Source organism: Urocampus carinirostris, chromosome 3, assembly GCF_059441175.1.
Source record: "Urocampus carinirostris isolate Australia breed hairy pipefish chromosome 3, RoL_Ucar_1.0, whole genome shotgun sequence".
NCBI classification, from domain to species: Eukaryota; Metazoa; Chordata; class Actinopteri; order Syngnathiformes; family Syngnathidae; genus Urocampus; species Urocampus carinirostris.
The window spans coordinates 3,723,787-3,736,028 of NC_142351.1; the positions used below are offsets into that span (position 1 = coordinate 3,723,787).

General features: G+C 46.5%; 1 protein-coding gene across 2 annotated transcripts in view; it reads right to left on the reverse strand.

Annotated features, from left to right (window-relative positions):
- Window positions 1-478: 478 nt before the first annotated feature.
- Window positions 479-12,242, reverse strand: part of LOC148368371 (sodium- and chloride-dependent GABA transporter 2-like) — a 42,762-nt gene continuing 30,998 nt past the window's right edge. For both annotated transcript variants that reach the window (XM_088330398.1, XM_088330399.1), the window contains 6 exons: window positions 11,280-11,392; window positions 9,956-10,093; window positions 8,241-8,343; window positions 2,019-2,119; window positions 1,778-1,948; window positions 479-1,689 (listed from right to left, as the gene is read on the reverse strand). In XM_088330398.1, the coding sequence (XP_088186524.1) occupies window positions 1,555-1,689; window positions 1,778-1,948; window positions 2,019-2,119; window positions 8,241-8,343; window positions 9,956-10,093; window positions 11,280-11,392 (761 nt within the window). In that variant the 3' untranslated portion in view covers window positions 479-1,554. The remainder of the gene's footprint in view (window positions 1,690-1,777; window positions 1,949-2,018; window positions 2,120-8,240; window positions 8,344-9,955; window positions 10,094-11,279; window positions 11,393-12,242) is intronic.

Consider the following 12,242-nt stretch of genomic DNA (forward strand, 5'->3'; position numbering starts at 1 on the left):
GATATACCTCCCCTGCAAAACTTAAATAAATTGACTAATTACAAAATAATTTGGTGCATAATTTTTTCACAATGCCGATAATATTGTCAGGAACAGAACGGAAACAGGACCTAGTTGCGTTACGTTTCTCACAAGTTTTATTAAAGGAAAGAGGAAGGGCTGCGCCCACGATCCGGTGTTCGCTAGGCGCGGGAAGTCGCTCTGAACACGGAAGTGGATCTTCCGTGGCGAGCAATGGCGGTGTCGGGAACGGAAAAGCGGGTCAGTAGTAGTAGGAGAGCAAAAACGTGGTCTGGGTCGGAAGCAAGTCGTAAACCAGGAAAGGAGAGTAGACGTGGTCGGGGAGAAAAAGAGGTCGAAAGCCGGGACGGGGAAGTAGACGTGGTCGGGATAAAAAACGGGTCAGAACTGGGGGACACACAGAAGCAAAAAAACAGGGGGATTCAGGGTTGAAAAAGGCTTGCCTAGTTTTAACTGAGGTTCGCAGACGGACTGACAACAGGGGACAGATAGGAGTGGGCTTAAATAGGGACAGGGAGCCAATCAGAGTCCAAGGCAGTTGCCGCCAAAGGAGCAGGCACAGGTGATTAACATCGGCAATCATGACAAATTTATCATTAAAAAAAAATCTGAAGAGCCGTTTAAAGGCTCTTCTCAGTGAGTCGAGCCAAAAGAGCCGGTTTTCTAAATCGAGCTGTCCTCTTGGATGCGACGAGTAGGGTGCGGGTGACGTTTCACATGACAACCACCGGAGCAGGCATGTTGGCGTCATTTTCAATGACCTTTAAAAAAAATTTTATTGCGTGGTCTATGGAATCAGACTGCCAAGAAACAAACATTTTCCTAAACTCGAAAACACATTAAAATTCAAGCATTTTCAAGGAATTTAAGACCCGTACAACCCCGAAAGTTCCGAACCAGCTCCATCACGAACCAGGGCTAAGACCCTCAGTCTTGAATGATGTTCCCCGTGAATATAAGTTATTCATATGCTATAGAATAGAATTGTGTTTTAAGCCTAGATGGATTCCGTGGCGCCCGTACAGCTTAAGATTCCGTGGCGCCCGTACAACTTAAATAGGACCTAAAAGACGCACGCCTTGGTTTACTGATGAAAGCGGGTCAAACAGGCAAGTAGTTGGTTTGGAATATCAACCACCTGTTTAGGATTATCAAGTGACAGATCACTAAATCGGAAAAAATACCTGGACAGCCACCATGTCGCGCATCTATAGATTTCAGACCTTTAATCCGTGATGTATTAACAGTGTCTTTAGAAACTTGTTCCCGTATGCGTTGAATCTTCTTATTAAGGAAGACCATAAAATCATGGGCTGAATGGGTAGAACTATCTGGGATAATCTGTTGCCTCGCTAGCGATGCTACATTGTCAAAAAGGATTTTGGGGTTATTCTTTTGTGCCGCAATCACCTTTGAAAAATCTATAGATTTCAGATCTGTAATAAGTGATGTATTAACATTGTCTTTAGAAATTTAGAATTTAAGACTTGTACAACCCTGAAAGTTCCAAACCAGCTCCATCACAAACCAGGGCTAAGACCCTCGGTCTCGAATGATGTCCCCCGTGAATTCCTTCAGCTTCTCGGTGAGGGGAAATGCTGGGCTGTAGGACGTCGAGATGTTGGCCTGTGGAGGCTTTACGGTGGGTTTGCATAGGCGCCGAAAACGCTAGACAAGGGTGAGACCAAAGCCCAGATGTCAAAAAGGCATCCATTTGGATTTGAGGAGCACGGGCTCCCGAAGAACCTGGTTCAACCTGCATGAAGGTTCCAGGTGTAACGGCCAGTGCATAGATGGCCCAGATCGGGAGCAGAGAAATCGAGGAGAAGGTCAGGAGCCAACCGAGCGCCGTCGCCCAAACCGGGGCTACCAGACCTTTCCCTAAGCTCAGAGGAGACCAACAGACCAAGGAGAACACGAAGGTAGCCTAGAAGTCATGTGAAGGTGGTCTTCACCAAAAAGTCTCATGGAATCGAGCATGCCTGAAGCTCACTTACGGTGCAGACGGCCGGCGTCAGGTATTTCCAGCACACCTTGAAGAGAAGAAGGGGTTGGTGGCCTGTCATGTCCTTGATGTTCGAACAAAAGGTATCAGCACCTTTTGTGCAAAAAAAAAAGAGAAAACATTTTTAGCAATCAAAATGGATGAGGATACAGGGTTCGTACGCCCGTGCTTGCTCATTTGGCGCCAACCGCCGCGGGTTCTGATTGGCTCCCTGTCACTGTTTGAACCCAGTCCTGTAAATCCCCTGTTGTCAGTCCGTCTGCGAACCTCAGTGTATACTAGGCAAGCCTTTTTCAACCCTGACTCCCACCTGTCCCGTTTTTGCTCCCTACTGTCTCCGGCTATGATAAGTTATGATCCTGACCATGTTTGCTCTCCCGTCCTGGCTTACGCCCCATTTTTAATCCCGACTACGTCTACTCTCCCGTCCCGGCTTACAACTCGTTTCTGACCCCGACCACGCTTTGCTCTCCCAGACCCAGCTACCGACCCGTTTTTCTGTCCCTGACACCGCCATCGCTCACTAGAGAAGATCCACTTCTGTGTTCGGAGCACAAGCCGAGTATCAGAGCGACTTGCTTCCCGCGTCCAGGGAACACTGGATTGTGGGCCCAAACCAAAACTTCTCGTTTGAATCACTGCATGTCACGGTTGCCATGGCGCCCATTTGGACCCGCCCGTGTGGTGCCAGCTGCGGCTCGTTGACAGATCCTATTCAAACCCAAACCTGTCACTCTCCTTTTGTCAGTCGGTCTGGAAACCTCCGTGTATACTAAGCAAGCCTTTTTCGACCCTAACATATCCCGCCCGATTCTGTTTCCTTTTAAAAGGGACCTAAAGAGTCCATATTCTCCAAACGGTTCAAAAACAGCATTTGATTGACTTTGGGTACTTAGTGAATTGGGATTTGAGGACAATTTGACAGGAACACTAAGGGGTTAAGAAACCTTGTGCCAAGATTTGCCAATTGCCATCACCTGTGCTCAGCCTTTCAGCCCCAGCTGCAATTTTGACTCTGGCTCCCGTTTTGATCCCGACCTGTTTCCTGTATCGATTCCCGATCCAAGCTTCGTTCTCCTGTCCCGGGTACCCGTAACCTGATTCTGTTTCCTGTATCGATCCCCGATCCAAGCTCCGTCCTCCTGTCCCGGCTACCTGTAACCTGATTCTGTTTCCTGTATCTATCCAAGCTCCGCTTTCCTGGCCCGGCTACCCATATCCCGCCCGATTCTGTTTCCTGTATCGATCTGGAATCCAAGCTCCGTTTTCCTGTCCCGGCCACCTATATCCCGCCCGATTCTGTTTCCTGTATCGATCCCCGATCCAAGCTTCGTTCTCCTGTCCCGGGTACCCGTAACCTGATTCTGTTTCCTGTATCAATCCCCGATCAAGGCTCGGTTCTCCTGTCCCGGCTACCCGTATCCTGATTCTGTTTCCTGTATCTATCCAAGCTCCGTTTTCCTGTCCCGGCTACCCATATCCCGCCCTATTCTGTTTCTGTATCGATCCCCGATCCAAGCTCTGTTCTCCTGTCACGGCTACCTGTATCCTGATTCTGTTTCCTGTATCTATCCAAGCTCCGTTTTCCTTGCCCGGCTACCCATATCCCGCTCGATTCTGTTTCCTGTATCGATCTTGAATCCAAGCTCCGTTTTCCTGTCCCGGCCACTTATATCCCGCCCGATTCTCTTTCCTGTATCGATCCCCGATCCAAGCTCCGTTCTCCTGTCCCGGGTACCCGTAACCTGATTCTGTTTCCTGTATCAATCCCCGATCAAGGCTCGGTTCTCCTATCCCGGCTACCCGTATCCTGATTCTGTTTCTTGTATCTATCCAAGCTCCATTTTCCTGTCCCGGCTACCCATATCCCGCCCTGTTCTGTTTCTGTATCGATCCCCGATCCAAGCTCTGTTCTCCTGTCACGGCTACCTGTATCCTGATTCTGTTTCCTGTATCTATCCAAGCTCCGTTTTCCTGGCCCGGCTACCCATATCCCGCTCGATTCTGTTTCCTGTATCGATCTTGAATCCAAGCTCCGTTTTCCTGTCCCGGCCACTTATATCCCGCCCGATTCTGTTTCCTGTATCGATCCCCGATCCAAGCTCCGTTCTCCTGTCCCGGGTACCCGTAACCTGATTCTGTTTCCTGTATCGATCCCCGATCCAAGCTCCGTCCTCCTGTCCCGGCTACCTGTATCCTGATTCTGTTTCCTGTATCTATCCAAGCTCCGTTTTCCTTGCCCGGCTACCCATATCCCGCTCGATTCTGTTTCCTGTATCGATCTTGAATCCAAGCTCCGTTTTCCTGTCCCGGCCACTTATATCCCGCCCGATTCTGTTTCCTGTATCGATCCCCGATCCAAGCTCCGTTCTCCTGTCCCGGGTACCCGTAACCTGATTCTGTTTCCTGTATCAATCCCCGATCAAGGCTCGGTTCTCCTATCCCGGCTACCCGTATCCTGATTCTGTTTCCTGTATCTATCCAAGCTCCGTTTTCCTGTCCCGGCTACCCATATCCCGCCCTGTTCTGTTTCTGTATCGATCCCCGATCCAAGCTCTGTTCTCCTGTCACGGCTACCTGTATCCTGATTCTGTTTCCTGTATCTATCCAAGCTCCGTTTTCCTGGCCCGGCTACCCATATCCCGCTCGATTCTGTTTCCTGTATCGATCTTGAATCCAAGCTCCGTTTTCCTGTCCCGGCCACTTATATCCCGCCCGATTCTGTTTCCTGTATCGATCCCCGATCCAAGCTCCGTTCTCCTGTCCCGGGTACCCGTAACCTGATTCTGTTTCCTGTATCGATCCCCGATCCAAGCTCCGTCCTCCTGTCCCGGCTACCTGTATCCTGATTCTGTTTCCTGTATCTATCCAAGCTCCGTTTTCCTGGCCCGGCTACCCATATCCCGCCCGATTCTGTTTCCTGTATCGATCCCCGATCCAAGCTCCGTTCTCCTGTCCCGGGTACCCGTAACCTGATTCTGTTTCCTGTATCAATCCCCGATCTAGGCTCCGTCCTCCTGTCCCGGCTACCCGTATCCTGATTCTGTTTCCTGTACCTATCCAAGCTCCGTTTTCCTGTCCCGGCTACCCATATCCCACCCGATTCTGTTTCTGTATTGATCCCCGATCCAAGCTCCGTTCTCCTGTCCCGGCTACTCGTATCCTGATTCTGTTTCCTGTATCTATCCAAGCTCTGTTTTCCTGTCCCGGCTACCCATATCCCGCCCGAATCTGTTTCTGTATCAATCCCCGATCTAAGCTCCGTTCTCCTGTCCCGGCTACCCGTATCCTGCTTCTGTTTCTCCCTACCATATATACTGGCATCCAATTTACTACTATAAAATAAAATATTGAAATCAGGGGTTCAGCTTAAATGCGCAGATTTGTGTGTCACCAGTAACGAATGGTAGCAAGCGTGTGGGGGCGTGGCTTATACAGGAACAAAATAACAACGGGAATTTACGGTAAACATGTGCTGAATTTAATATAGAGAGGCACTGCCAGACTACATCAAGTGAACTAGAATCCAACGTTGTGAGAAGGTGAAGCAACTGGAAGCTGTTTTAACAGCACAGCACCTTTTCATGAGACCCTCAAATGAAAACTCTACAAAGGCGAGCGATGAGGTGGCTAAGCACTGCAAACGTAGGGTGAATTTGTAAAGAGTATTGAAGGATGCTAGGCTGAATAGTTGGCCCTTGCCCATTTTCAGGTTACAAAATCTGGCCCCCGGGTTTTCTTCCAAGTTTGGAGACCCCCTGTAAAAACCATCACCTGCGAAGCGTTTCCTCTCTTTGTCGAAACAGGGTACACTCCCACACCCTTTTTGACTGAATGCTTCATTTCACCCAGTTGTTTTTAAAAGTGTTTCTTCCCGGGCCAAGTCTGCGTAGATATGTGGCCCCCCGGGGCCACCAGACTCGGAAGAGAGGAGGGGGGCCGATTGCAGGTCTGGAGGAGACACACAAGGCCTTGGCTGGCGGCCATTCTCCTTACAACAGAGGGTAAGCGGCGGCCATGTTCGGTCTACTGACTTTGAGTGGAATGCTGGTGGAGTGGAGCGCTTGAGTTTGTGAGTAATCTCATAATGTCATTCTGCTCCCTGCTCTCCAATGTTCCCCCTAAACTGCGTGTGTTCTGTTTTGTTCTATTGGAGTACTCAGAGTAATCTGATTCCAAAATAGACGTTTTAGATCAGGGGTCGGGAACCTATGGCCCGCGAGCCATGAATGGCTCTTTTCGTGAATACATATGGATCGGAGATAGCATTTAATTACAGCACGTTTCAGGACAGTGATCCAAAGTCGAGTGATACAAAGAAAAAGAGAGAGGGAGAGGGAAAAAAGAGAGAGTGAGAATGTGAGAAACAAAAGAGATAAAAAGAAATAGTGAGAGAGGGGGAAAGAAAGAGAGAGAAAAAAATCCAAAGGAATATAGAAAGAAAGAGAGGAGAGAAAGTAGAAAGAGAGGAGAGAAAGAAGGGGACAAAAAGAGAAGGGAAAAACAAGAGAGAAAGAGAGAAAAGGAAAAAAGGAAGAGAGAGCAAAATAAGGTAAAAAGACACAAAGAGAGAAAGAGACAGAGACTAATTAAAAAACAAATTACCGTAAATTCTGGACTATAAGCCGCTACTTTTTTCCCCAAATGTTCAGCCCTGCGGCTTATTCAGTGAAGCGGCTAATTTATGGAATTTTTCCAACGGCAACCAGCGGCGCTCGAGTACAAAAGGTAAAATTTAGACCGGTGGAATATATGCGCCGAGGAAGACTGCAATCTCTAAGTTTATGCATACATTGTCTGTAAAGGAAAGGTACGTTCCGAAAATGAGGAAGGCGCCCTTGATGGCGATAGTTATGAGACCGTGAATTTCACAATTACGGGATGCTTTCTTTTGAAAGACACGTTTGATGCATTGCGAGCGTGTTACTAGTAGCGTCTTGCTACCTGTCACAGTCACGCTTTGGGACGAAAGCTATATTATTATTATCAAAGCTTTGAAAACTCTCTCGGTGTACCGTCTTTCTTCCTAAATATGTGTAACCACGTATAATATATATTTGCAACTGTATATTTTTGTAATGTATTTATTTAAGAGATTTATTCTGTTATGTGTTCTACGGACGAATCAAAAAGAAGGGGCGGAGAAAACGCGGCCTGATGGGAAATGTGGTAAAGCTGAGTTACCGGTAGATCTGTCTGTTGTCGCAGCAAACAAAAATGAATATATTTTTCCCACCCTTAACTTTGGAAATATACATTTTGTTTCCTCGGATTACTTTCAACGACACGCCGACTTTAGAAGTCTGCATCATATTTTAATTACAGGTATCATTTGCTATATGTGATGTCAACTGTGATTCAGAATTTGTATACTGCCTATGAAGTTATGGAACTTACAGTGTAGCCCGGGTTAAACTAGCGACACTGCGCCCGCGGCTTATCCATGTGTGCAGCTTGTATGAGTACAAAAGCGCGAAATCACTCAAAAAGTGGTGGGTGCGGCTTATAGTCAGTAGTCAGGTGCGCTCTATAGTCCGGAATTTACGGTAAGTCAAAGTTACAGTGCATGAAGTATAATACACGGGCTCCCCTGACGCTGTGTTCTAAATGCAGTATTTGGAAGTCAAGGTCGAAGTAGAACGAAGTTGAGCAAAGTCAGTAGAGTTTTTCGAGAACCGGCTTCTTCGGCTCGGCTCACTAAAAAGAACCGGCTCAACAACCCAACAGCAGCATCCATCCATCCATTATCTGCACCGCTTCTCCTCAGTAGGGTCACGGGCGTGCTGGAGCCCATCCCAGCTATCTTCGGGCAGCGGGCAGGGGACACCCTGAACTAGTGACCAGCCAATCGCAGGGCACACAGGGACAACTCACTCGCTCAGGGACAATTTGGACCGGCCAATCAACCTAACATGCATGTTTTGTTCTAAAAGTGGTATTTGGAAGTCAAGGTCCAAGTAAAACGAAGTTGAGTGAAGTCAGTAGAGTTTTTCGAGAAGCGGCTTCTTCGGCTCGGCTCACTAAAGAGAACCGGCTCTTTCGAGTCCCAAACGGCTCTTCAGGTTGTTTTAGCTTCTTTAATCCCAACATGACCAAATATTATGTAAAATGATGCACAAAATGACTTAAAGGAAAGGGGGAATAGAACAAAAAGAATACTTTGATTCCCAAAAATTTGGAGGGAAAGATGGGATTCGGAAACGCCGTCTCCTACCGTAAATCCAGCCAATCGCAACAGACTGGAATATGGAGAGAAGCAGGAGGCTGGCTCCGCTGCAGGAGAAATGATCGTATATCTGGAAAACATACAGACCACCCTGCAGAAAGACACAAAAAAAGTGGAGTACTCAGAGTAATCTGATTCCAAAATAGACATTTTAGATCAGGGGTCGGGAACCTATGGCCCGGGAGCCGTGAATGGCTCTTTTCGTGAATACGTATGGAACGGAGATAACATGTAATCATAGCAGGTTTCTCAACAGTGATCCAAAGTCGAGTGATACAAACGTTCCGTTACCTACGAAAATTCGACTTACGCAAAAACAGTATTTTTTCGGCATGTCGAAAAATATCCGGACATTGCTTTAGGTTAGGTTGGGTATTGTGTTCCCCTCTCACTATTTAAACCCACTCCTTTCTGTCACCTGTTGTCAGTCCGTCTGCGAACCTCAGTGTACTCTAGGCAAGCTTTTTTCGACCCCGACTCCTGTTTTTGCTCCCGTCTGTTCGACCCATTTTTAGATCCTCATGTTTCTCCAAAGGTCTTGAGGATAATCAAGATGCTTTTTGACAAAAGTGAGACCACTCTGTGACAGCAGTGTTTTTTTTTGCCTAGGAGCTCTCTAATGGATGCCAATTTTGACCAATGTAGAGTCACAAAGACAGACTTTACCTGTGTCATGATTAGATGATTTTGGCGCCAACTGCCTCGGACTCTGATTGGCTCCCTGTCCCTATTTAAACCCACTCCTTTCTGCCACCTGTTGTCGGTCCGTCTGCGAACCTCAGTTTACTCTAGGCAAGCTTTTTTCGACCCCGACTCCAGTTTTTGCTCCCGTCTGTTCCCAGGCTTCGACCCATTTTTAGATCCTCATGTTTCTCCAAAAGTCTTGAGGATAATCAAGATGCTTTTTGACAAAAGTGAGACCACTCTGTGACCGCAGTGTTTTTTTGCCTAGGAGCTCTCTAATGGATTCCATTTTTGGCCAATGTTTTTCCGATAGTAGAGTCACAAAGACAGACTTTACCTGTGTCATGATTACTTGATTTTGGCGCCAACTGCCTCGGACTCTGATTGGCTCCCTGTCTCTATTTAAACCCACTCCTTTCTGTCACCTGTTGTCAGTCCGTCTGCGAACCTCAGTTTACTCTAGGCAAGCTTTTCGACATTGACTCACTCCTGTTTTGCTCCTGTCTGTTTCCGAGCTTCAACCGTTTTTTTTTAATCTTGACCATGTCTACCCTCCTCTCCTGGCTTCCAACTCCCTGCTGATCCCGACCACGTTTTTTTGCTTTCCTGTCCCGGCAACTGACCCGTTTTTTCCGTTCCCGACACCGCCATCGCTCTCCACGGAAGTTCCACTTCCGCGTTTGGAGCGACCTGCTTCCTGCGTCCATCAATCACATGATTGTGGGTGTAACCCTTTGTCTTTCTTCCAATAAAACGCAACACGAGTGGGTTCTGTCTCCGTTCTGGTCCTGACACATATGGGACACAGGCCCTGGCATTATTATTATTCAAGAGATTTAAAAAGACACAGAGTGAAATAATAAATGATGATAAATTAGCTTTGGTCTGGAGTTTGGTGGTTTTGTTGAATTTGGTTTTTAAATATAAGATGTGTCAAATCAAACGATTCGAGCTTTTTTGACTCTCTGGGTCAGAAATGTTCCCGACCCCCGTTTCAGGTGACGCAGAATTCAAGTTACCGGCGTCACCATGATAAGCCCGAGCGAGAAGCAAACCAAGCAGATAAAAAGCAGGAGCAGCTCTCTCCGGTAACCACGTCGGATCAGACGGGGGTACAAGTCGGTGACGGAAGTCATCAAAGCCTCCAGACTCACAAACTGCAACAAAGGAGAGAAGATTTAGGACCATTGTCGGGACACAACTCTGGGACAGCCTTGTCCTTTCAGGTAGACAAGAACTTGGAACATGTAGCATGCTGGTGACCAGTGTTCCCTGTAATTTTCCAGGGGTCTGAGCGTTGACACAAAGTCGGTGAGCAACGCTTGAAACAACAGTGAGCAACAGCAATCCCAAGTGTGGCAACTAAGTCATTATCAAACATGTCCAAAACTTGACATCAAGTTACATTTAGCTGAGTTTCCGGCAAAGCAAAATTATTTTTCTCTTTTGAATGAATTGACTCATGTATGATTGCAAAGGCTGCAGGCTAACAAACGTCGTTTGTTTTTACGATTCTTTCACAAGATTTCCATTTCTTTTTATTTCCTGATATATTTTGTCGCATAATATTAACATTTTTGGGGGCTTATTTAGTCAGTTGCAAGATACAGAACTGTACTTAATCACATTTTGTAGTGGAAGTACAATGTTGGCAACAAAATTCACTTGATACAATTCGAAATTATTTGAATGCAACACAAAAATTTTCTTCTTTTTTCCGTGTTGTTTTCTACTTTTTTTTAAAAGTCTCATTGTGGTTTTTTTTTCCCGAGCTGTTACTTTTTTCTTTTTCTTCTCTATTTACTTTTTTTCCTACATTTCTTTCTTTTCTTTATTTCTGGCTTTTTTTTCTAAAAAAAAATTTCTCTCCCTTTTGTTTCTTTTTTTCTCAGCTTTTCATTACTTTTTCATTTTGGTATTTTTTTCTTTTTTGTTCTATTCCCCCCTTCCTTGAAGTCATTTTGTGCATCATTTTACATAATATTTGGTCATGTTGGGATGAAAGAATCGAAAACAACCCGAAGAGCCGTTTAGGACCCGAAAGAGTCGGTTCCTTTTAGTGAGCCGAGCAGAAGAAGCCGGTTCTCGAAAAACTCTACTGACTTTACTCAACTTTGTTCTACTTCGACTCGACTTCCAAATACCGCATTTAAAACACAGTGTCAGGGGAACCGTGTATTTTTACCATCATGCACTGTAACTTTGACTTAATTGGCTTCTTAATGAGCAATTTCAAGCCCTGATTTTTGTGCGCTGGCTAGATTTTCTTGTGCGCTGAGAATGTGCGAGCAGTGCGCAATTGCCCACGCGCGCAGCTTAGAGGGAACACTGCTGGTGACCCACCTGCGTGTCCAACCCCAGCATGATGATCATGAGGAAAAAGCAGACCGACCACAGTTGGGGAAGAGGCATCATGGCTACCGCTCTGGGGAAGGCAATGAAGGCCAGACCAGGTCCTGTGAGGACATGAATTGTCTTTATTGTCATTGATATCATTGTATTGTGTATTGTGTTCTGATGGATGTCAGGCGGCGAGGACAGATTAGGTTGCTGCCCCTCAGATCAAACTGGGAAGCTTGGAAACGCTAGTATTTTTACAAAGAAATTAATCAGTTCATTCGTACTCTGAGGACAGTCAGAAGAGCGAGAAAATATGGTGATCACCAGTGGGTGCTCCGTGGATTATTAGCGGTTTCGAGAAACGACTGAGGCGAAGCTGCAGGTCCGGGCTACTGAGGCTAGGCTACGTTAGCAACCCTCAAAATCATCCCCTGTGTGGCCTATATTTAAGCAGCACCAGATCCATTACCTGTTGAAACGGATGACCTGGAGCTACAACTTCTGGGAAACCTTTACATTTGGGACTCTACATTCAAATGTCGCAAGGACCTGGGTTAAATAGCGGACACCCGATGCTAGCACGAAGCTAGCCGGCTGCTCTTAAAATTGCTTTTAATTGCAATAAAACTGTTCATTCTGTCACGGTTGCCATGGCGCCCGATACAGGACCCAATCGCGTGACGATCTCACACAAGCCTTTATTTTACAGGAAATGGGGAGTCATGCACGTTAGGTAGCCAGTCTGGTGTGGAGAAACAGGAAGCCAGAGACCGACGAAGACAGACAGGGTTGATATCAAAACAGGATATCGAATATAAACAGGACAAACTAGACAGGAATGAAACTGGAAACCGAAATTAAACAACGGGACGGACAGGATTGATAACCTAAACAGGACAAACTAGACCGGAACGAAAATGGAAACCGAAAGTAAACAACAGGACAGACCGGATTGATATCAAAACA